The following is a 27,288-nucleotide window of genomic DNA, read 5'->3' on the forward strand; positions in this document are numbered from 1 at the left end:
TAAATGCTATGAATGATATAATTAAGATCTTAGACATCAATATTGTCTTTTCAACAGAAACAGGAACTAATTTTAAACAAGAATTTGTCTTTAAAAAAAGACAAGTTCACGGATCAGGTGTATAGTACATGTGCTTTGAGCTACTTTGGTCTAACATTTAATATTCATATCTAACCTACTCTGCACTTATTCGACAATAAATAAGTGATATGAGGCTTAATAATGATACCTGCGTCTTGACTCTGGAAAACAATATTTTTTAAAAACCTCATTTTGCATTTAGTTTTTTAAGCCCCCTCGGGAGCCACCTACAGGATCTCATTTTGCATTTAAGATTTTATTGTGTTGCAAAGTAGCAAAACTTTCTTTATATATGGCGCAATTTGTGCCTGGAAAAGGCTATCCCCTCTTACAACATATCAACAGGTCTGATTTCTATAATGAGGTGTCACTGGGTTTGCAAGAGATAATAATACCAAATCTAAACACCATGAAATTCACCACATCACGACCAAGCTCACATTGGGCGCCCCATTCCTTTTTTAAAGGAATTTTTATTATTCATGTCAATATTGCCAACTATGTTGCAAACATTATTCGGTTGAACCCATGGTTCAACCACAATCTTTATTATTATTATTTCTGTGCAATAAGAGTGTCAAAAATAATTATGAATTTGATAGAATGAAAATTATATGACCACGAAGCGATAGACCAATTCATGAATTAGATGCTTTTCATTCAACATTTCTTTGCGTACGATAATTTTAATTAAATCTTGACCGTCGTGTCCCGGATTCGATTCAAGTTATTGGTCTCTAATTTCAATTATAATAATTGAATGGCAAGGAACAGTGCTAAAGCTGCCGTGCAAAATGAAATAATCTGCAAGTGAGAAATGATTCGTACATTAATTGTCTCTTTGGACTTGTAAAAAAGCAAATGCTGTCAAGGTTGTTTGATTTTTGATTGATCGATTGACTGGTTTATTGATTTATCGATTGATTTATTGATTGATTGGGTGGTTGGCTGGGTGGGTGGTGGTTGATTGATTGATTGATTGATTGATTGATTATTTTTGTTTGGTTTGTTGATTGATCGATTGATTATTTGATTAACTGTAAATTGGTTAATAGATTAGTGGATTTATTAATTGATTATTATATTAATTCATTGATCGATTAATTAATTGTCTCTTTGCACTTGTTAAAAAGCGAATGCTGTCAAGGTTGTTTGATTTTTGATTGATCGATTGACTGGTTTATTGATTTATCGATTGATTTATTGATTGATTGGGTGGTTGGCTGGGTGGGTGGTGATTGATTGATTGATTGATTGATTGATTGATTATTTTTGTTTGGTTTGTTGATTGATCGATTGATTATTTGATTAACTGTAAATTGGTTAATAGATTAGTGGATCTATTAATTGATTATTATATTAATTCATTGATCGATTAATTAATTAATTGAATGGTTGATTGATTGATTGCTTGATTTTCAGAGTGCAGAAGAATACTCTTCCCGATATGATGAGTATGTCAATTTTACATCAGATCAGTTGGTTGGTTTGGACCACGCACCTTACGCATACGATGAGATCTGGGCCTTATCACTTGCTCTGGATAAAACTGATAAAGAGCTCAAACTAATGGGTAATCAATAAGTATTAAATGGCTAATCAATAATAATTAAACATGGCATCACTTTGTAAGTTTTGTAAAGCAATTCTTGATTTTCAAGGACTGATACACACTTTATTTTCAAATCATTTTCTATGTTCGGTGTGCTATCATCATGTAAGAAGCTAAGTCATTGAAAAACAATATGATATAATGCTATAATAAGCTCATGTTGTAAGAATTACTCAAGTGGCGGTCTTTTTTTACTCATGTGGAATGACAATTCAGTCAGCTACCTGCACAACCGATTCTTTTGTTCTGCAAGGCTCACTCAGTCATTTAATGAGGCAATACAAACGATCGAAATTGGTGTTGAAATGAGCAAAATTTTGAGTTACACCTTTTCAGTGTAAAATTTTTTTCTCAGCCAAATGAAAAGCAATAATTTTCATTTTTTCAGTAAATGGCTGGAAAAACTATAATGCTTGATACTGATTTTTTTAAAATCCTGGTGTTAAACTTAGGCCTGAAATTCAGTCATTTAGTGTAAGATATTCGATTTTTATAGGCTTCAGCTCGGCCCGCGAGCTTTTTCTTGGATCAACCTTTTAGCTTTTCAAAGTAATATAGTTCGCTAATGAAGGATTTTCCCCAACTTTCTAAAGCACATCACCGTGAGCTATATATCATAGTTTTGTCAGAATTTCCGTTTTGATTTCACCATCTTTCACTGTCGGCTGAAAAAATTTCTAAATCAACACGTGAAATCTAAAGGCTAGTACTAGCATTGTGGATCGATATCCCTGGGTTTAATAGGAATACCGGCATGGCTATAGTGTTGCCAGAACTTCAATATAGCAAAGAAATTCCCAGACCTAATAGCGCTCCTACTGATCATGTTTAACCAGAACACCCAATTGGGGATTTAATCGCTGGTCGGGCAATTTGCTTTCAATGAAAAATTGACCTGGATAACAACAAAGGAAATATCGACTATTTCTGCTGGTTGCTCTCGAGATAAAAGTACTCACCATTGCCTACTTTTACTTAGTTTGACATTTTCTGAGCATGAATGGAAAAAGGGTAAAACAAAACGGAAATTCTGACAAAACTATAACATATAGACCCACACGATGTGCTTTACAGAAGAGGGAAATATCTTTCTTTAGCAAACTATGTTAGTTTGAGACGCTAAAACATGAATTCCGTAAAAAGCTCGCAGGCGAATTCAAGGCCTATAAAAATCAAAAATATCACACTAAAAGACACAATTTGATGCTTAATTTTAACACCAGGATTTTAAAAAAAATGTATATCCAAGCACCAAGTTTTTAACTGACATTACTGAAGAAAAAAAAAATTGCTTTATATTTGACCGAGAAAATTAATTTCATAGCAAAAAGGTGTATCTCTGAATTGTGCTGATTTTTACATGTATCGATCGACTTTTAGCGCGACTGAGCATTTCTAAAGAATTGGTTGTCCAGGCGGCAGACTGAATTGTTTAAGACCGGGAATCTGGAGAGCCTGGGTACGGGTTCGAAACCCAGTTGGTTCTAAATTTGTCTTTCCTTAATATAGTACTATATATTGTGCCAGTTATCCCAAGCTCGCTTACCTAATATTATTACTGGTATTTATTTCTCAGGTTCGCGTCGTACGTGTAGCACTGTAGCAGTAATATTTGGCCTATGATATCCCAACCATTTCATTCATTCATTTTGCCTCATTATTTCAGCGGATGGGAATCTTTCTAAAAATCTAACGTTATTTTTATCACTCTATGATTTTTTCAGTGTTTATTGAAGAGACTGTCATTTCTGAAGATTCTACCAATTACCAGTCTGTTATTAAAAGACTTTTTATAACATGAAACTAATAATTCTTGTTATGGTATTTTTAAGGTGGTACTACACCCCCAGATAAATTTTGCGACTAATTTTCTCAAAAAAATAACTACACACTGGTAACAAAAGTTATGTATATTATAGGGGCAAGGAATTCAATTCCGAAATTTCATTGATTCAAGACATGTGGTTCATTATAGCCTCTAGGTCTTTTAAGGCTGGAGAAATTTTTAATATAAGTTGGAAACTAATGGCTGCTAAACATTTTGATATTTAATTGGTTTAATATTTTTTCTGCAAATTGCGCCAATGCCTTGTTGATTTATTAAAGTGTATTTTTAATCATCATTTATTTATCTTTTCTTTCTTCCTTTCAGATCCTCCTCAGTCGCTTTTGAATTTTTCTTACACAAATAGCAATTTGTCCAGACTGTTTTTTGATCAAATGAGTGAAACTAAATTTGAAGGAATAAGTGTAAGTATGTCCGAATTTCTGTTCAAAGTGTACGACATTTTAAAAGCATTTTCAGACTTTTGTTTTGTTTACAAAACGTTTTCTTTCATAATGTTTCATTAAAACATTATAAAAACGTGCAGGTAATTATATTTTTTTTATATATGTTAATAAAGCAAACGTTTCTATGATATTTATATTACATTGTGTAACAACATTTTGACAATTTTTGAAAATTAATAATTGTGTAACAAAATTTTGACAATTTTTGAAAATTAATAATTAAAAAAAATCAAAAACAAACTGGCATTTGCTAGAATGTGTTCGTGATTTTTTTGTTATTTAAAAAAAAATAAACAATTGATTCGCTAATTGAGTTGATATTTAATTAAACTAGGAAGTATAGAATTGGCCATGTTCACAATGTAACGAAGTGTGTTTCCAATTTTATCTCCAGTTTGCATTTATAGTATACCGTGTTTGTGATTCTTCCTTGGTTTCTAATTGTTTTTATATGCAGGGCACTGTCAAATTTACATCTACCGGTGACAGGCTTGGACCCATTCAAATAAGGCAGAATCAGAGTAAGTCAATATCATTTTCCGTCTGTATTATAATTGAATTTATTATTGTATTAAAGATTAATGTGCAAATTTCAATATCTGAGATGACAATTTTGGTGGTGGTGGTTTTCTTTCAGACGGTACTGACGCTGCTGTTGGCACTTACAATCCAGGAAGTGAAGGAGACAAATTGCAATGGAGTACCAAAATAACAGTCCACTGGCCAAGTAGGTCACTAAATATCATGCGATAAAAAAACGGTGATGATGATGTTGATATTGATGATGATGATATTGATGATGATGATGATGATGACGATGATGATGATATTGAGGATGATGATGACGACGATGACATTGATGATGATGATATTGATGGATGATGATGATGATAATGACGATGACAATGGTGATGATGACGATGACAATGTTGATGATGACGATGACGATGACGATGATGATGATGATGATGACGACGACGATGATGACAATGATGACGATGATGATGATGATATTGATGATGATGACAATGACAATGATGATGATGAGGAGGAGGAGGAGGAAGAGGAGAAAGAGGAGGAGGAAGAGGAGGAGGAGGAGGATATAGTGAAATAATATAATTCATTTCCTTATGAAAAGAAGACGAAGAAAATGCTCTGTCGTTTTGATCATTATTTTCCTTTTTCTTAATTTCTGTCTACCTCTCTCTCCCCTCTCTCTCTCCCTTTTTCCTCTTTCTTAGATGGAAGACCACCGCTCGATTCTTTCATAGAAGAAGAAGAATATCAGAGTATATCCTTGGCTTTATTTGCCATTATGACTGTGATAGCTATTCTGGGCATTTTCTTGGCCATATCTTTCTTTACCTTCAGTATTCTATACTCTGAGCGCAGGTTCGTAAAACAATAGAGGTTATCCATAACTTCTAACAATAATCCCCCAATGTTGACGCCTGATGTGGGTTTCTGACCACATATTTGGCCATTTTAGCCCTATAAGTGCAATTTTTTGCGCGCTTCGCGCGAATTTATACCACTTGTATACCATATTTCATCAGTTTAGCTTCGAAATGACAAATGTTTCTCGAGCATTAGGACCATTCTGTCGCCAAAATGTGCTGCATTCACTATACTACAAGAATTTTGTAGATAGCATTATTGTGACTAATTTTGTTGCATTTATCTTAAAAAATGACTACACACTGGTAACAAAAGTTATGTATATTATAAGGGAAAGGAATCCAATTACTTCACTGAAATTTCAGTGATTCAAGACAAGTGGTTCATTATATACCGTATGTTAAGAAATGAGATTCTAGCGGTACCTCTTTTCTTATCATAAATAATATACCGCTTGTCTTGAGTCACTGAAATTCCAGTATAGTAACCGGATTCCTTGCCCCTATAACATACATAACTTTTGTTACCAGTGTGTTATTAATTTTTTGAGAAAAATGCAAAAATAGTCACAAATTTATCAAGTGGTGTGGTACCACCTTAAAAAACATTTTTAAATTAATTAAGACCGAAATTTTATCGAGAGAAACCTGTAATAGGTTTCAAGTTTAATCGAATCAAATTTCTTATTTCATTTCAGAATCATAAAGTTGACAAGTCCTCGACTGAATAACCTCATCATTTTAGGCGGTGTGTTTTCATACCTCTCCGTTATTTTACTAGGCCTTGATGCCAATTTATTGACGCTCACACAATATGAGATAATATTCAAGGTAGGCCTATATTGGATTTATCACAATAATATGGGGCTATAGAGTTTTTAAAAATGTAAAAATGTTGTACGGTGATGTGAGGAAAATATGCCTAATTCATATAATTTTGGTGGGGGGCTTCTTTTTGGAAGGTACGACTACTACATGTATACAAAGCCCATGTTGTTTTTATATTCAGTTTTATATTACTATTCTATCCGACTTCTATCAAACTGTGTATACTTCGTTTCAACTTTCTATCAGCTTTTCACCGTGTGCCTTGTCATCGGATTTTCTGTATCATTTGGAGCTCTGTTCTGGAAAACATGGCGAATACATCGAATCTTTGCTGTCAAATCACCAGTAGCGGTTAAGGTAGGCTCAAATGAATAGAAATATTTATTAATTATATATGATTAATGATTTCCACCAGTAGCAGTAGCTAGCAGTTAAGGTAGGCTCAAATGAATAACGATATTTATTAATTAAATATGATTAATGATTTCCATGAGAGAGAGACGACATTTAAAAAAAAATCAGAACGGTCCAATGTGTTTGAAATCTGTTACATTGGTATATGTGACCGTACACCACGCCACGAATGAGCCGTAAGTCGGAAAAATCGTATTCCGAGTTCAGTGTAAAATGTGCATGAAGGTCGTATTCATAGGTACCTCAATTTGGTGCTACATGTAGGCCTATCTCATTTTGATAGCGCCAGTCAAACTCCCTTTAAACCAATCAATAATCCTATTGTTGAAGAAGATAATAAGCTTCTACCTATGTCTATAGAAATCTTAATTAGCTCTATAGGCTTTGTTTGCTTTGGCTAAATTATGTTCAAGTGGTGGGTTACAAAGCATTGTATTTTGTCTAAGTTATACTGTATGTATCACCAACAATTAACAATGACAGGACATTCCTGAACCTCGTTGACTTGGGGATGATTTGAAATGACTGCCAGTTATGACTGTTTGATATTTATTACCAGCAATGTGGAAAAAGAAATCTGAATACATTGGTACATGTGCTCATTTTAATTGTTGAAGGAGCAAAGTTCAACAAACCATAACCCCGCTTCTGGATATCGTTTGAAATCAAATGATATATCATTTTAAAGCTTATATTCTAAACACGAAATAAAACAAAATTGACCGGACCGACTTTACGGATCATTCTTGGTGTACGGTCACATATACATCGGACGCGTTCTAGCTGATGATGTTCAGATTTTAAATTTGAGAACACCTCCAGAACGTCTCCGAGGTGAGCTGTGCCCATTTAATAGCCTATACTGGACGAAACTGACTCACCAGATTTATTCTCGCTTTAGCCATGTTAGCTGACCGGAAAGCAAATTTGATTTTCCTCTTCACATTTTGTGAGTTAAATAGTTGTATTTCAATTGAATCATTTGTTAATTATTGCCATTGTAATTACTTCAAAAATGTGTTCTGGTCAATTTTCAAATTACTGAGAGGAGAAAGCTTAATTGAGCGTAAAGGCTTGAACGCAAATGTTTTAACAGTGATAGGGACCTGTTTATAATAGGACACCTTTTAAAACATGTATAGTATTATATGGTTGTGCGCCCTGAATGCATTTCTCAGAAAAACTGATCTAGATGGCCTAAAGTAAACATTAAAATGAGCAGAAATTTGCATAACTTTGGCTAAATTTGGATTGGTCATAATAAGTAGGCCTAATATCAAATCCTGGAAGTGTACCACTGAGAGATTGAGTATTTTTTTAATAATTTTAAGCAGCCTTTTCTATAATCACTGGCATGATTTTGGATGTACATTAGGTAATTCCCAGACATCATAGACTTCGAGGGCCAGTCGTAAAAAAAAAATCAACATATATTTTTTTTTCCCAGTCAGGTCACGAGATCGGGCTAGGGCTAATTTCAACCACCATAGCTGTCGCTAAGAAAAAATGACATTTTCTTGAGGCAAATTTAGTACATATCTCTATGGGGATTGATGGATCATAATTATGCATGTCTGCGGAAAATGTTAGCCGCTGTTGAAGACGCTGTCGAAAGTTAGTCAAAATTAGTCAAGTGCTGTCACGGAAAACGCACGGAAAACGCACGCAAGACGTTATGACCTTTTGAACCCTGTTTTAGTCGATTTATATTTGACGTCGACGATTTCTCCGTGAAGTTCAAACATAATTTCTCATTTTTTTCTTACCATAAACATACTTAGGCCTACTATATTTTGTTGTTTTTCTTTTTTATAGATTTCTGATAGGCAGTTAATACTGCAGGTGGTTGGCATAGCGGCATTGGAGTTAGCTGTACTCATTCTATGGGAAATTGCCGACCCACGTATACACAATACATATCAATACAATATGAAGGTAGTGTGTGAAAAACTTCTTATAGATTGTCAGTTTTAAGAAAGATTCAAAATTAAAAGTGCGTGAAAATGTGTAAGGTATATTGTATTCAACAATAACACATAGGCTACATATCATTAACACTCATACTAAATTGAGTAATTTTCATTATATAAAAATTGACAGAATACAGGTTATATACCATTGGCAGCATTGTTCTCTGTCGCCTTCTACTTCTGATAGTATTATGATCAGTGTTAATACTGTTATTTACTACATTGCAGTCATGTGCTATCTACCGTAGCTAGCATTGTAAGTCATGTGCTATCTAGTGCTGATAGCATTGAAGTCATGTGATATATATATAAAAAAAAGTTTGGAAACTTTCCAAAACGGCTATATATCAGAAATATTTGAAATTTATTTCCATATTGTTTCATATCAATACAAACATTGTTCTTTCTTGTCAAAAATGACACCAAATTTGTGACCATAACTTATTCCACGGTTGAGTAGGCTAACTGTCTTGTGCTGTCTACCGTAGAATTGTATTCATGTGCTGTCTACTGCAGATAGATAGTCATGTGCTATATACTGCTGATAGCATTGTAGTCGTGATATCTACTGCCGATGGCATTGTAGTCATGTGCTATCAACTGCTGATAGCATTGAAGTCATGTGATATCAACTGCTGATAGCATTGTAGTCACTGTGCTATTTACTGCTGATGGCATTGTAGTCATGTACCATTAACTGCAGAGTTATGTGCTATCTACTGCTGATAGTATTGTAATTATGTGCTATATACTGCTGATAGCATTGTAATTACCCAGCAAACACAAAAGCGTTTTAAAAACGTTTTTAATAAGTTATATTTTGGCTTTTGGTTTAGGTAAAAACGTTATAATAACATTAAAATGTCGGGTTATATAAAGGTCATGATAACGTTTTAAAACGTTTTGTATGAAAACACACTACAACAATATTTTTAAATGTTTTCAAAAAATGTTATTGTAAACTATTTTTGCAAACATTTTTGCCAAATATTGTGTCAATACTTAAATAACATTATGTTAAAATATTTGAACTCGGCAAACACAGAAATGTTCTTAAAATGTTTTTTCAAAACCTTTTAATAACATTTAAATGTCGGGTTATATAAAGGTCATGAAAACGTTTTTAAAACGTTATTGAAAATATTTTGGGCAAACGTTTTTCGCAAAATATTTTTTCAACCCCAAAATAAGGTTCTGTTTAGAATGTTTTGTTTGTATTAAGTTTTCAAGAATGTTTTTGGAATATTATAAAAACGTTTTTATACCCTTTATATAACCCGACATTTAAACGTTTTCTGTAAAACATTTTTGTTTGCTGAGCAGTAGATTATCAAAAATGTTTTTAAGGTTATGAAAACATTTTATAATCTTAATATACCCTTTAAATAACCCGACATTTAAACGTTTACTGACAACCTTTTATAACCTTTTGCGAAGGATGTCGAAAACGTTTTGTGTTTGCTGGGTATGTGCTATCTACTACTGATAGCATTGTAATTATGTGCTATCTACTGCTGATAGTATTGTAATTATGTGCTATCTACTACTGATAGCATTGTAATTATGTGCTATCTACTGCTGATAGCATTTTAATCATGTGATATCTACTGCTTATAGCATTGTAGTCATGTACCAATCTACTGCAGAAATATGTGCTATATACTGCTGATAGCATTTTAATTATGTGCTATCTACTGCTGATAGTATTGTAATTATGTGCTATATACTGCTGATAGCATTGTAATTATGTGCTATCTACTGCTGATAGCATTGTAATTATGTGCTATCTACTGCTGATAGCATTTTAATTATGTGCTATCTACTGCCGATAGCACTATTCATATGCTATCTACTGCTGATAGCATTGTAACTATATGCTATCTACTACCGATAGCATTGTAGTCATGTGCTATCTACTGCTGATAGCATTGTAGTCATGTGCTATCTACTGCCGATAGCATTATAGTCATGTACCATCTACTGCAGAAACAATTATGTGCTATCCATTGTTGATAGCATTGTAATTATGTGCTATCTATAACTGCTGATAGCCTATCTACTGCTGATAGCATTGTAGTCATGTGCTATCTACTGCCGATAGCATTGTAGTCATGTGCTATCTACTGCTGATAGCATTGAAGTCAGATGCTATCTACTGCAGAGTTATGTGATATATATTGCTGATAGCATTGTAGCCAGGTGCTATCTACTGCAGATTTTATGTGCTAATAGTATTGTAATTATGTGCTATCTACTGCTGATAGCATTGTAATTGTGTGCTATCTACTGCTGATAGCATTGTAATTATGTACTCTCTACTGCTGATAGCATTGTAATTATGTGCTATCTACTGCTGATAGCATTGTAATTATGTGCTATCTACTAGGCTACTGATAGCATTGTAATTATGTGATATCTACTACTGATAGCATTGTAATTATGTGCTATCTACTGCCGATAGCATTGTAGTCATGTGCTATCTACTGCTGATAGCATTGAAGTCAGATGCTATCTACTGCAGAGTTATGTGATATATATTGCTGATAGCATTGTAGCCAGGTGCTATCTACTGCAGATTTTATGTGCTAATAGTATTGTAATTATGTGCTATCTACTGCTGATAGCATTGTAATTGTGTGCTATCTACTGCTGATAGCATTGTAATTATGTACTCTCTACTGCTGATAGCATTGTAATTATGTGCTATCTACTGCTGATAGCATTGTAATTATGTGCTATCTACTGCTGATAGCATTGTAATTATGTGCTATCTACTAGGCTACTGATAGCATTGTAATTATGTGATATCTACTGCTGAGAGCATTGTAATTATGTGATATCTACTGCTGAGAGCATTGTAATTATGTACTCTCTACTGCTGATAGCATTGTAATTATGTGCTATCTACTGCTGATAGCATTGTAATTATGTGCTATCTACTGCTGATAGCATTGTAATTATGTGCAATCTACTGCTGAGAGCATTGTAATCATGTGATATCTACTGCTGATAGCATTGTAGTCATGTACCAATCTACTGCAGAAATATGTGCTATATACTGCTGATAGCATTGTAATTATGTGCTATCTACTGCTGATAGTATTGTAATTATGTGCTATATACTGCTGATAGCATTGTAATTATGTGCTATCTACTGCTGATAGCATTGTAATTATGTGCTATCTACTGCTGATAGCATTGTAATTATGTGCTATATACTATAGCATTGTAATTATGTGCTGCTGATAGCATTGTAATTATGTGCTATCTACTGCTGATAGCATTGTAATAATTTGCTATCTACTGCTGATAGCATTGTAATTATGTGCTATCTACTGCTGATAGCATTGTAATTATGTGCTATCTACTGCTGATAGCATTGTAATTATGTGCTATCTACTGCTGATAGCATTGTAATTATGTGCTATCTACTGCTGATAGCATTGTAATTATGTGCTATCTACTGCTGATAGCATTTTAATTATGTGCTATCTACTGCCGATAGCACTATATTTATATGCTATCTACTGTTGATAGCATTGTAACTATATGCTATCTACTACCGATAGCATTGTAGTCATGTGCTATCTACTGCTGATAGCATTGTAGTCATGTGCTATCTACTGCCGATAGCATTGTAGTCATGTACCATCTACTGCAGAAATAATTATGTGCTATATACTAATGATAGCTTTGTAATTATGTGCTATCTACTGCTGATAGCATTGTAATTATGTGCTATCTACTGCCGATAGCACTATAGTCATGTGCTATCTACTGCTGATAGCATTGTAGTCATGTGCTATCTACTGCCGATAGCATTGTAGTCATGTGCTATCTACTATTGATAGCATTGTAGTCTGATGCTATCTACTGCAGAGTTAGGTAATATCTATTGCTGATAGCATTGTAGTCATGTGTTATCAAATCCTGATAGTATTGTAGTCATGTGCTATCTACTGCTGATAGCATTGAAGTCAGATGCTATTTACTGCAGAGTTATGTGCTATATATTGCTGATAGCATTGTAGCCAGGTGCTATCTATTGCAAATTTATGTGCTATCTACTGCTGATAGCATTGTAGTCAGATGCTATCTACTGCATAGTTATGTGATATCTATTACTGATAGCATTGTAGTCATGTGCTATCAACTCCTGATAGTATTGTAGTCATGTGCTATCTACTGCTGATAGCATTGAAGTCAGATGCTATTTACTGCAGAGTTATGTGCTATCTACTGCTGATAGCATTGAAGTCAGATGCTATTTACTGCAGAGTTATGTGCTATCTATTGCTGATAGCATTGTAGTCATGTGCTATCTACTGCTGATATCATGGTAGTCATGTGCTATCTACTGCTGATGGCATTGAAGTCATGTACCATCTTCTGCAGAGTTATGTGCTATCAATTGCTGATAGTATTGTAATTATGTGCTGTAAAATGAATGCCGCTTTATTATTATTAGGCCTATTTTGTATTATTTTTTCATATTAAACGTTTTAAAACCGTATCCGTGACCTCCTTTATATAATCCAACATTTATGCTAATTGATATATTTTGACCAAAACCAATACACATTTATGACCTATTAAGGGGTATATCCTGGGTGCTATTTACTCTTGATAGCAACAGCCTATAATGCTATCTACTGCTGATAGCAACAGCCTATAATGCTAGCTACTGCTGATAGCAACAACCTATAATGCTATCTACTGCTGATAGCAACAGCCTATAATGCTATCTACTGCTTATAGCAACAGCCTATAATGCTATCTACTGCTGATAGCAACAGCCTATAATGCTATCTACTGCTGATAGCAACAGCCTATTTATGCTATCTACTGCTGATAGCAACAACATGTAATGCTATCTACTGCTGATGGCAACAGCCTATAATGCTACCTACTGCTGATAGCAACAGCCTATAATGCTATCTACTGCTGATAGCAACATCCTATAATGCTATCTACTGCTAATAGCAACAGCCTATAATGCTATCTACTGCTGATAGCAACAGCCTATAATGCTATCTACTGCTGATGGCAACAGCCTATAATGCTATCTACTGCTGATAGCAACAGCCTATAATGCTATCTACTGCTGATAGCAACAGCCTATAATGCTATCTACTGCTGATAGCAACAGACTATAATGATATCTACTGCTAATAGCAACAGCCTATAATGCTATCTACTGCTGATAGCAACATACTATAATGCTATCTACTGCTGATAGCAACAGCATATTATGCTATCTACTACTGATAGCAACAGCCTATAATGCTATCTACTACTGATAGCAACAACCTATAATGCTATCTACTGCTGATAGCAACAGCATATTATGCTATCTACTACTGATAGCAACAGCCTATAATGCTATCTACTACTGATAGCAACAGCCTATAATGCTATCTACTGCTGATAGCAACAGCCTATAATGCTATCTACTGCTGATAGCAACAGCCTATAATGCTATCTACTGCTGATAGCAATAGCCTATAATGCTATCTACTGCTGATAGCAACAACCTATAATGCTATCTACTACTGATAGCAACAGCCTATAATGCTATCTACTGCTGATAGCAATAGCCTATAATGCTATCTACTGCTGATAGCAACAGCCTATAATGCTATCTACTACTGATAGCAACAGCCTATAATGCTATCTACTGCTGATAGCAACAGCCTATAATGCTATCTACTGCTGATAGCAACAGCCTATAATGCTATCTACTGCTGATAGCAATAGCCTATAATGCTATCTACTGCTGATAGCAACAACCTATAATGCTATCTACTGCTGATAGCAACAACCTATAATGCTATCTACTGCTGATAGCAACAGCATATTATGCTATCTACTACTGATAGCAACAGCCTATAATGCTATCTACTGCTGATAGCAACAACCTATAATGCTATCTACTGCTGATAGCAACAGCATATTATGCTATCTACTACTGATAGCAACAGCCTATAATGCTATCTACTACTGATAGCAACAGCCTATAATGCTATCTACTGCTGATAGCAACAGCCTATAATGCTATCTACTGCTGATAGCAACAGCCTATAATGCTATCTACTACTGATAGCAACAGCCTATAATGCTATCTACTGCTGATAGCAACAGCCTATAATGCTATCTACTGCTGATAGCAACAGCCTATAATGCTATCTACTGCTGATAGCAACAGCCTATAATGCTATATACTGCTGATAGCAACAGCCTATAATGCTATCTACTGCTGATAGCAACAGCCTATAATGCTATCTACTGCTGATAGCCCAGGTCGAAATTCCAGTTGAAACCAGTTGAAATAGGTTTCAACTGGACTTAACTAGGTTGAACTATGTGCAACTGGGTGAACTAGGTTGTCAACTAGGTCTAACTAGGTTGACAACTAGGTCCAACTGCTTTCTCACAGCGAAAGGCCAATCCCAATTCCCAATTGAAAACACAGTTAATGTCGGTTTCATTTTAACTGTGTTATCAACTGGGCTTATATCCCAGTTACACCCAGTTGATAACACAGTTAAAATAGAACACACATTAACTGGGAATTGAAAACACAGTTAATGTCTGTTCTTTTTTAACAGCCTATAATGCTATCTACTGCTGATAGCAACAGCCTATAATGCTATCTAGGCCTACTGCTGATAGCAACGGCCTATAATGCTATCTACTGCTGATAGCAACAGCCTATAATGCTATCTACTGCTGATAGCAACAGCCTATATTGATATCTACTGCTGATAGCAACAGCCTATAATGCTATCTACCGCTGATAGCAACAGCCTATCTACTGCTGATAGCAACAGCCTATAAATGCTATCTAGGCCTACTGCTGATAGCAGCAAGGCCGTCTTTGCATTAACTTTATCCTTTTATATCAATATAAAGTTTCTTCAAGTCGCAAACATGTTTAATACTCAAGTGTTATTGCTTGTTTTCTACCCTTTAAAAATTTTTTTAACAGACCGATCCCAAGAACGACGACATTCTAATCACAGTGCTAAGAGTAGAGCTCGTCTCGCGTGGTCAATACTTCTGGATGGGGGCGCTGTTTATAATTAACGGTCTACTCCTTGTATTCGGTGCCTTTCTGGCATGGGAAACACGTAAAATCGACATGAAGGCGATAAATGATTCCAAGTTTATTGGTAAGTTTATTGTTATTATAATGATTTCACGTTTTATTGGCAAGGGGCTAATCTTCGAGTTTATTGGTAACTTGAAGTAAAATTATTATTATACTTTGATCAGCTCATAATCGGCGGGAATTATTAGGCTTTTATCACTACGCCGAAAAGTAGACATAGGCCTACGTTAAGAGTGATACAGGACTTCAATTAATAATTTGTAATACTTCTGGCGAGATGTCACAAGACAATATTATTCTCTAATATAAAATATATTGATATTAATCCACGATGTTTATAAGGCCCACCGATTACGAGATGATCAAACTGTAATGCTGCTAAATGCATTGGCTATATAGCTAAATGACAAACCTTGAGTATGATGTTTGAAAAGATATGTAGAGCAGTAGCGTAGCGTCATAGGGGCACGGGGGGGGCACGTGCCGGTGACATCCCGCTATCTCTAAGGACCGCTATCTCTAAGGTTCGCTATCTCTAAGGTTCGCTATCACTAACGTGTAAAATCTATGGAGATCAGAATCCCGCTATCTCTAATAGAGAAAAAAGGGTTCGCTATACCTAATAAAAGGTCCGCGGCTACTTCTAAGGTTCGATATCACTAATTTAAAATAAGGTTCGTTATAGTTCTAAGGTCCGATATCACTAATTTAAAATAAGGTTCGCTATCACTAATTTAAAATAAGGTTCGCTATCACTAATTTTGAATAAGGTCCGCTATCACTAATTTATTGAAGGTTCGCTATCTCTAAGGTTCGTTATCACTAATTGCAATAAAGGTCCGCTATACCTAAAGTTCGCTATCACTAATTTTGTTTAGGGTTCGCTAACCCTAATTAATTAAGGTTCGCTATCTCTAAGGTTCGCTAGTTTGATTAGGGTGCGCTATACCTAGGGTTCGTTATCACTAATTTTAAATAAGGTCCACTATCTCTAATTTTAAATTAGGTCCGCTATCTCTAATTTTAAAAAAGGTCCGCTATCTCTAATTTCAAATAAGGTCCGCTATCTATACCTTATTTATAATTAGAGATAGCGAACCTTATTTAAAATTAGAGATAGCGAACCTTATTTAAAATTAGTGATATCGAACCTTAGGAATACCGAACCTTTTTCAAAATTAGTGATATCGAACCTTAGGTATAGTGGACCTTTTTCGTAATTAGTGGTAACGGACCTTAGGGATAGCGAACCTTAGAGATAGCGGTCCATAGAGATAGCGAACCGTAACCCACGTGCCCCCCAATCGATCTGAAATTTAAAAAAAAATCCCATTGGAAAATTGCCGAAAAACGGCTTGTTCCCCCAATCAGATCCGATCATTGCTCCCCAATCATGGTCGGTGCCCCCAATGTGATGACTCACGCACTGATGTAGAGTCGTGCATCACTCCAAAGATCTTGGTCGAATTATTCAGCCTCGTTCGAGATAAAATCTAACTATTTTAGTTATTATTATGTATTTATGTTGAATTTCAAAGATTAGATCTATAGTCAATAATGAATCAATTGTTTCCTATCTCTCTAGGCATGAGTATCTACACTGTGGTAATCATGTCGTTTGTCGGTGTTCCCGTTTCATTTATCGTGGACGAGCCTAATGCGCACTATGTATTAATATCTATCTTCATATTATTTTCTACTACCGTCACGCTATGCCTCATTTTTATTCCTAAGGTAAATATTTCAATTATTTATTCGCCGTAGTATTAATTTAACAGCTTTCCTTAAACTTCCGTTCAACTTACTTTGTTACTGATTTTACCATGGATATTTGGTTTATGAAACATAGTGGGAGTTAGCGCCACCATTAGACTGCCTCCACCAGTGGTCCACATTGAGCTTGTAACGTGATATGTTTCGTTATCCCGATTGTTTACGAAGAGGGCAGCTGTCATTTTTTTTTCTGTTCTGCACATATAGAATCTGAAATTTTTGTCAGTTTTTTATTTCAAAACGCACGGTTGTTTGTCAATACGCTCGCTAACGACTATCATGGTCTTTTAACAAATATATTCAAGTGCAAGCCTTAAAATTGGCTTCTTTAGAAAACAAAAATTACGCGAGATATTCATCATTTTCTATCCCAATATCCAAAGATTTATCGTCTGAATATCAAATCGTGCATAGCATATACACGTGTATCGATCCCGGGTATTGATTTAGTTTCCCTGCTGTATAATTATTTACCAGGCGATGTCGATGTGTTTCAGTGGCTTTAACATGGGGGCTGACAAAATGAACATTTTGTTGATGACCCATTGTAAGGGTGCCCGAGGTCCCTCTCGGAGTCAATAAATTGCGTAAATAACACCAATTTGTCCTGGTTTATAATGACATTTTGTCACTTCACCTGGAATTATTGGGGGGGTAGAAGGGTATTCGAGCCCGCACCAAAATTATTGGTTCCTAAGCCTATGCCTTTGCATCCAGTGACTAACCCATAGCATTTTTCTTACATGGTCCCAAAACACATTCTAGATGCTCTTAAAATTAATACGTTTTTGTATATGTAGCCTATGTCGCGTCTTATCATGTGTTTTACAATTACATCTCAATAGATCAGACTGCGAAATGTTGAAATGTCACGCAGCACAATGACCACACGTCCACAGTCATCACCCGCGACACCGTATTCTGTTTCTGCAAGTCTTGAAAAAAGTCTTGACCAGGTATTGTAAATATTTATTTCGTGATCAGTTTTTAAATAAATAATTCCTTTTCGATGTATGGCGTACATAAAAGGGAGTAGAATTCATAGTGGGTAAAAGGGCCGGTAAAAGGCGGCAAATTCAAAAGATTTTACCCACTTCATGTGAAATACAGTAAGCCAAAAAATTAAGTAACCAGTTATGTTCGCCCCCTGTATATCCTAAACAAAGACAGATATGTCATAATTATAACTAGCAGCCAATAGCTGCATCTTTTAGCTCGAATTTAAGACCTCATTCCTTGAAATTGTTCAAGAAATAAAGACACGATGATCAAAAACCCAAGGAAGATGCCAATTTAAAAGTTGCAGGTTGCTCCATTGCATGCCCAATATTGATTGAAAACCAGCGTCGTATTTCCATTGATTAGCACGTTAAAACTAGCGTCGTGCTTTCATTGCTTAGAACACAAAAGTGCAACTTTTGCTTTTTGATTTCGTTTCTTCATTAGGTTTTAGATCACCGTTTCTTTTATTCTCAACAAATTTCAACAAATAAGGTCTTAAATTAGCGCTAAAGAGTACAGGTACTGGCTGCCCTGTTATAATTTTTACACATTTGTCTTTATTTAGGATATACAGGGGTAAAAACATCTGGTACCTTAATTCTTTGGCTTACTGTATATTAGGGAGACATTTTCGTAGGTAGACAATATCACATGTCCCTAAATATTGGACAGTATTTTTGTGGGATAAGAGAGCACATCAAACATGTCGAATTGCATTCTGAATACGAAGAATGTCCTCCTGATATCAAATAATTTGGATTTTTTTGAAATTCGCGATATAATACACATTTTTATGGCACTTTATTAAAAAATGATATTTTTGATATTCAACAGTCCTCGAAGTAAACTTCATAAATTCAATGATATGCACTTAAAGTGTATGTAGCTGGTATGAAAAGCTGACGATCAATTGAAAATTTTGACCTTTCGTATTGAAGATATGGATTTTTCCCCAAAACACCAAAAAAAAAGGTCTTTTGGGGAAAAATATCAAATTTTAATAATTTGAAATAAAATTTGTATTATATCGCGAATTTCAAAAAATCTAAATTATTTGATATCAGAAGCACATTGCTCGTATTCAGAATTCAATTCGATATCTGATGTGCTCTCATGTCCCACAAAAAAAATACTGTCCAAACGTTCATACCAGAGCCCTTAAAAACCATACTGGTATAAAACGAGTCAGAGCGCCATCTATACTGTTTTCGTTTCAATTGGTGGACAGGACCGTGGCAGGGCGTCTATATTGAGGGGGTATTCCATATTAAATAAATACATTTTGAATTTATAAAGCGCCTTTCTCCAGATCTTAGACGACTCAAAGCGCTGTAATTTCGCTGCAATGGTGAATCATCACAATCAGATCGCATCAACTAGGTTGCTGCCGAACGGCGCACACCTATCCGCATTTAGATTGTAACATCCACCAATTATCTGTGCAGCTCCCCAAATTCCATTGGATGAAGGAAGTTTTTGATAACCAAACAACTAATCACCGACTTTTGAGATACAGGAGGAAACCGGAGATCCCGGAGAAAACCTGCGAGAGCGAGCATGGAATCGGGATAAACCAAGTGCACATGAGTCCTTGGGCCGCGCCGGGGCTTGAACCTGGGACCTCAGTGGTGCAAAGCGAGGGAATTACCGCTGCGCTAACTCGCCCTCCCTTGCTTCATATTCCCTGTGCTTCAGTTTGGTCTCCCTTACACCTTGCACATAGCCAATTATATTTTAAAGAAATATTTAGAGGATAAAATCAACGTCTTTTCTATAAATTGGTAAATATTTCCACACGGTGCCATATTATAGTAATTATTATTATTATTATTATTATTATTATTATTAGTGTTATTATTATTATTATTATTAATATTATCATCATCATTATTATCATTATTATGTTTTTTAGTAATTAGTTTTGTTTGTTTCTTTTCATCAGATAAGTGGAATGGAACCAAGTAAATCATCAGAGACAGCAGAACGGGTATAAAATCATCGAATTCAAGTTAATCAATGTCTGCAACATATTTAAAGAGGACACATGCAAATATTAAACTGTAATTTGCAAATAACTGTAATGGGATAGTGGTGGACTAAGGCACTTTATATATTTCCTGCCAAAAGCTACTCCCAACAAATTGCTATCATGCATTTTCAATACCACATGCTGTCAACTATCTCTAGTAGCAGGGCAGCTTCCCCCAGTGGTACTAATTCCCTCATTTGATGGGGTCGGTTCATACACTAAATGCATCTATAGCTCCAATATTTTGCGTACTGTATGGGATAATACAATCTAATTGCTGAGAGGAGCTTCAGCGCGGTTGCGCCTTTGATGAAACAAACTGATTATGATGTATCCCAGTGCAGTGACAGCGGAAAAGATTGTTGAAGTATACCTATTGGTAAACCTTACGATGAAGTACACGTTAAATAACCCGGGTTAATAAACCCCGACTCTTTTTATTTTATAATAGTTAGGCCTATTTATTGGGTATAATATAAATTGTCCGTTAGGTGACGAAAAACAAACTCTATTTTACGGGCGGACGGTTTTTCCCGGGGATTTTTCAAATAAAGTTGGTAAACATGGTAAAGATCATTTTTTTCAATGTTTTTTTATCAGGAAGGTAATTAAATAATGACCTTGAAAATTGGCAAAATATGGCAGGCAAAATGTTGATACTTTTTGACTATTTTGAATATATTCTGAATTTGTTTCAAAAGGTTTAAATTTTGGCTAAAAAACGCTGATTTTAGTTAAGTTAAAAAATGTCTCCCAAAAGGTTTATACAAAATAAGGGTAATGTCGTGAAAAATAAATTGTCAGATTCGTGCAACTTTTAAGCAGCTTTTATTTAATATGTGGCCTGCTGCCACGGAATGAGCGTAAAGTCACAAGTTGAGTTTCGAGACGCTCCAATTGTTGAGTTGCTGTTCTTTGTATGAAGACACCTGTATAGTCAGTGGTATGTCCTTTGTGAATGGGGACATAATATGCTGTACTTTGTATTCAATTCCGTCCCCATTCAGAAAGGACATACCACTGCCAATACAGATGTCTTCAAACAAACAACAGCAACTCAACATGCAGTTGGAAAGTCTCGATACTCACAACTTACGTTTTTAAGCTCATTTCGTGGTAGCAGGTCACATAGGCTCCCGGCATAGGCTATGTGTTCCACCAAACATATAACATCATAAAGTCAAGTTACAGTTGAAAATATTGGGTATTAAAAAAAAAGAGTATATCAGGATTTGAACGTGAAGTCGAAAAACATTAAAGATAGACCCCAACGGCCACGGTTTTTGTGGACCATTGGTGAATTAAACTAAACAAATCTGACCAGAGCCCTCTATCACTGTCTATATATCCTCATACCCAGAACACACATGTTTATCATGACCAGACACATAGTAAAACTTCGCATATGTGAATGGAGATTGCAGGGTCACAGCTCTGTCAGCCTTCTGTCTGTCAATCATGGTGCATAATAAATTTATGTGTAACTTATGACTAATGTGTAAGATTTATAAATTATTATGTATTATAATAATTGTACATGAAATGATGTAAATAAAGCCCACTTATATTTTAGTCTTTTGAATTGTGACATGTTTACATTCAGGACGCCCTCAAGGCAAACTAATACAGCGGCTAAGCTTGTTAAGTTGGTACACAGCAAAAACACTGTTTAAAATGTCGCTGTTTAAAACGATGTTGTTCAAACTTTGAACAACATTGTTTAAAAGACAGTCCTTGAATTTTAAACAGTGTGTGTTTAATTCATGAATAATACCAAAAAAGGAACTTTTAAACAACGTTGTTTAAAAAAGATCGAATTTTGCAAAAGAGGGGTTTCCTTCCTAGAAATCAGGGTCAGATTCATCATCATGGCGGATGACTATGTGATTGACTTGTTCCAAAAGTGGGAAATGCCAGACTTAATTGATACATTCAGAGGTAATTGTTTGGTTTAAATATTGTTTGATGTGATAGAGTATTATATGAACACACAGGGGTGTGTTGTACATGCTAAATGATGCAAGCTGTGCAGTAGTATGCAGCCCTGACAAGTAGAGTGTGAGTATAAGCTTAACCACATCAAACAATATTTTAACCAAACACTTACCTCTGAATGTATCACATTCACACTGCTCATGCACAGATGCATGGGGCTGATGTGCATGTTTTACAGTCAGTTCTTCTTGCCCATTATCCTAAGTAAATTGATTTCAACAAACAAAAACGTTTAAAACTTTTAAACAACAAGTTTAAACAACTATGTGTGTTTTAAACAAATGTTTTAAACAACAGCCATAAGCAGCTTTAAACAACTGTTTTAAACATTTGTTGTTTAAGATACTTTAAACAACTGTGTACATTTAAACAACTAAAGTTAAACAACCCAGATGTTTAAAAACTGTTGTTTAAAAAATTGTTTAAAATTTAAACAATTGATGTTTAAAGTTTAAACAACCCAAGGTTGTTTAAACTTTGAACAGAAGTTGTTAGAGTGACCGGCGTAAACAGTGTTGTTTAAAAATTTTAAACAGTTGTTTAAAACATTTTTTACTGTGTACTGAGGCAGGCTAAGCGAAAATAAGACCGTTGCAGTAGGCCTAATCCAGGCGCAATGTTACGTATACGAGTCGTTTTGTAGTTTTCATATCAAGATACATGTACTTCCTTATTTGTCTAATTTTGTAAACTGCAAGTGCAGCAAGTCAACATAGTATGTTGTTCAAATGTTGAGTCAGACGGAGTAAGCTATCTTAAACCAATTAATGCTTCTAGCCCGGGGCTTCTAGCTTCAGATGACGAAGAGATCGGGTAAGCTCCAACAGTAACAATATCGACTGGTCAGAGGTCACAAAGCGAGAAGCGAGACTCAGTACCTCAGTTTTACTGTCGTTAAACGTCAGTGAGTTTGTTGTGTAGACCATGATTTGATGTCTTGTACACATATGGGTATTTCTCTGAAAAGGTGTACTATTTGAAGATAGGCAAATATGAATTTGAAAATGATTATAAAAATGTTTCCTTTACATATCTGTAAGGATGTAAGTCTCTAGTGCATGAAAACAATATTTGGCGCAATCTTTAGGGCGCCTCTATATTATAGAGGGCGTAATCTGCAGGTTGTGCCAGGTGAGCATCATCTCCGTCACATTTAGGCCAAAAAGGAAATAAGGACAAAAATATTGTTAAAACTCTTAATTATGAGTTTTATGGATAACTTGTAAGTTGCTTGATTCATGTTTGCTTTTTTCATTTAAAAAAAATATGATTTTGTACTTTCGTCATTTAGTTGGGACAATGAGAGGCAGGCTGTACGGAAAATGTCATGTCTGTTAGTATTTTTTATACAAACTTAAGTATATTCATAATTTTGCTTGAAATAACTAAATAAATGTCTATTGACATAGTAAACACATACAATATCAATTACATTTCCAAATAGTAAATTCCATGTTGTCTGGGTCAAAGGTCAAATAAAGGTCAACAACAATTGTGATGGAGATGACAATGCTGTGATGGAGATGATAGTGATGTGACGGAGATGATATTTCTACACAAATTTCTATAGAGAATCATCTCCGTCACAGACATTTGATTTCAGTAATGTTTTCACACTACTTGAAAATTAAATTCATACAGATGAGAAGGTCTAGAATTGGTAAGCATTTTCTGATAAACTAAACTGGACTTCGCTGTATCTCAAGATCCGGTGATGTGATGGAGATGATGGTGATGTGACGGAGATGATATTTCTACACGAATTCCTATAGAGAATCATCTCCGCCACGGCAAATTGTGACGCCAACTGATGTAGCGGAGATGATGGTTCAGACATTGCTTACGATTAATAGCAAGGTTAATCTTACCCACGTGTTACATATCACCACAACAGCTTGTGGGACATATTCAACCATCATTATTTTCCGGAAAATTTCAACAATAAGACTTATATCAAATTGATCAGAAACGTTTGGAGATGATGGTGAATAAAGGTACGCGCGTGTATACTTGAAGATACCCTCAAAATTGGCAGGAAAAGAGTGCCAATGTGCACCTATTCCGGGTTGATGTTTTTCGTCGTCTGTAAAAGGCAGCGTACAGGGTCAAATTATTGACCTCTGATATTTGGTCTTCACCTCCAATCGTTTTGATGCCAATGTGACGGCAATGATGCAAAACCAAGGGACAGCAATTTTTGACACACATTTTTGAATTATTCCATAATATTGACTTTAGAAGTGGTTTTAAGCATTTAAACCTTCTTAGACATGATATTTACCCCAGTCAGTGGTAATTTTCACTTCCCACACTTGCTCACAAAAATACTACAAAATCACTAAAATTCGGTGCGTGACATCGGGACATGGGTTTTCAGGGGGGTCGTCAGATATTGAAGAATTTTTTGACTCCAAGAAATTAATTTTTCCCCACTTGGATGTTCTTAACTATTTTTATACATACAAAAGTCCATGACTAAGCCATAAAAGAAAAAAACAATCCGCTTTTAAAACTTTTATGAGCGCCGAAAGTCGCGGGACTTAAAAGTTACTCTTTTCAGAGAATCACCCATATCTGAAGCTCTTTTAGAGCCATTTCCTTTTCCGAAGGGTGGAAAGTGATGGGTGTCATCTGCGTACATAACACTTTTCAGGCCATGAGCAGTGATGAAATCTTGCAGTCAGAATGGGACCCACTACATATGGCTCTGCGGAACCCCAAAACGTAAGCGATGATTGTCAGATAGCGTGCTATCAATAAAAACGGCCTGGATGCTTCCACTCAAATATGAAGTAAACCACGATAGAGCAGTTGAAGATAATCCATACCGAGATCTTAAACGCTGCAGCAGGATTTTGTGATCGATCGTATCAAAGGCTGCGGATAAATCTAGTAACGGTAGAAAAGCTTGTTGATTCTGATCAATTGCATGCAGGAGGTCATTATTAAAGAAGAAGTGCGGTCTCCGCACTATGAAAACATCAATAAGCAGACTATATGCTTACAGGTTATGTTTGTCGATGTAGAATTGAAGTTGCTTGGTAACGATGCATGCATTCCATGATCTTGGCAAGAAGCTACAAGAACATGAAGAAGTGGTATGTTTAAAATTCAAGTGGTCTATAATTCTGCTGAGACTCAATATCGAATGTAGACTTCTTTAGCAGAGGAGCGATGTGAGAGATCTTAAGCGTTGACGAAAAGCGATTCTTTCAATTTCCAGGCCAAACTTCTCCATTTCCGCTCACATCTATGTTTAAGGCGTTTTGGTTCACGAAGACTATCAATCAAATCAAGGAGTGTTCGGTCGTAAGATGATGGAACGTATGGCGTGACCCTGACGGGGGACGGGGTGTGGCGGTCAAGCAGTTCCTTGAGCACAGAGTTGTACTGGTCAACTCGTTTCTCAATATCAGTCTCAAGTTTGGTAAATTGAAGTGCCGACGAAATATTTGGCAAAAATGTTTGCAAAAATGATTTTACAATAACATTTTGATGACATCTCAACATTTTTGTTGCAGTGCGTTTTCAAACAAATCGTTTTAAAATCGTTTTCATGACCTTTATATAATCTGACATATAACGTTATTAAAATATTTTTACCAAAACAAAAACCCAAAATAATTTTATTGAACGTAAATACAAATTTGACGATGGGATGAGGTTGTGGTTCACGAAATGCCCTTTTAAGTATAACGAAAACCCGTATAATATCGTGATAGTATTAGTCTGCACCATATCATAGTAAAGTCGTTAGCATAACGGTGTCATGTCATTGATCATACTTCCCGTTATATCGATCTGTTATCGTGGAACATATTTTTTATATGAAAATTTTTTAAACCATTAATTGTTGCAAAAACTCAATATTTTAATATTTTAACTATCTAAATGGGTTAAACATGAATGTCCATGTATTTTGTAGCTCGCAATTAGGGCAACCATTTATATTAACATATATAATTAATGAAGACATGGTTCTAGTTTAATAGGAAGGCTATGACTTAATTACGTCATTAATGAGTATTGAATTTTTAGTATACATAAAAGGTAAATACAGCGAGTCAAACCTCACACAGCTTAATTCATGACTTTCTTCGTGTGAGAAGACCAAGAGTAGTACAGTTTTCTGATAATTTGCACAGAAGAACTTAGTGTACAGCAATGAGAGTGAATTATTTGAAGGGAATGCACAAAGTGGAGGTTGTCCTTCTGGTCACAGTATTATCAGTATGTTACGACACCGCAGGTGAGTCTATGCGTTTGTTACAGAAATCAGCCCTATCTGAAATATCATATAGAGCCTATTATCATGTTATTTATAGGCTTATTTTAGACTTATTCACGAAAGTAGACCTACCAAAAACCTTTCTGGTTTAGTCAGTAGCGTAGCCAGGGGGGGCAGGGGAAGACCGCCCCACCACGACTGACAAAAAAATGAAAGAAAAAAGTGCCCCTCTGACAAAAAAATGAAAGAGAAATTCTTGGAGCCCCCTTTTCACCAAAATTCACTGTGATCATGGGCCAAAATAGTGTAGAAAACAAAATTTTTGCGCGCTACACGCGCACATCATCTCTTTTAAAAACAAAACCGGTATATGTATTGTATGATGCAACTGCAATTTTTTTTGTCCGTCACCCCGAAATATTATCCCCCCCCCCCCCCGATCAAGAAAGCTGGCTACGCCCCTGGGTTTAGTGAAGGTTAAAAGTCTGGCTGCAATGTTTGATTCTCTGAAGCTGTTTCGTTTAACCAGTGAGTTTGTAATACCATAAAGAGGTGA

At 35.4% G+C, this 27,288-nt stretch overlaps 1 protein-coding gene across 1 annotated transcript in view; it reads left to right on the top strand.

The window, feature by feature from the left end:
• Positions 1 to 22,081, top strand: part of LOC140160650 (gamma-aminobutyric acid type B receptor subunit 2-like) — a 66,843-nt gene extending 44,762 nt beyond the window's left edge. The window contains exons 7-18 of the mRNA XM_072183916.1: positions 1,504 to 1,654; positions 3,846 to 3,943; positions 4,443 to 4,506; positions 4,623 to 4,712; positions 5,227 to 5,377; positions 6,081 to 6,213; positions 6,457 to 6,567; positions 8,440 to 8,559; positions 15,583 to 15,766; positions 17,291 to 17,439; positions 18,324 to 18,434; positions 20,423 to 22,081. Coding sequence (XP_072040017.1) covers positions 1,504 to 1,654; positions 3,846 to 3,943; positions 4,443 to 4,506; positions 4,623 to 4,712; positions 5,227 to 5,377; positions 6,081 to 6,213; positions 6,457 to 6,567; positions 8,440 to 8,559; positions 15,583 to 15,766; positions 17,291 to 17,439; positions 18,324 to 18,434; positions 20,423 to 20,473 — 1,413 coding nt within the window. The 3' untranslated portion in view covers positions 20,474 to 22,081. The remainder of the gene's footprint in view (positions 1 to 1,503; positions 1,655 to 3,845; positions 3,944 to 4,442; positions 4,507 to 4,622; positions 4,713 to 5,226; positions 5,378 to 6,080; positions 6,214 to 6,456; positions 6,568 to 8,439; positions 8,560 to 15,582; positions 15,767 to 17,290; positions 17,440 to 18,323; positions 18,435 to 20,422) is intronic.
• The last annotated feature ends 5,207 nt before the right edge of the window (positions 22,082 to 27,288 follow it).

This window comes from Amphiura filiformis, chromosome 9 (assembly GCF_039555335.1).
Source record: "Amphiura filiformis chromosome 9, Afil_fr2py, whole genome shotgun sequence".
Classification (NCBI taxonomy): Eukaryota; Metazoa; Echinodermata; class Ophiuroidea; order Amphilepidida; family Amphiuridae; genus Amphiura; species Amphiura filiformis.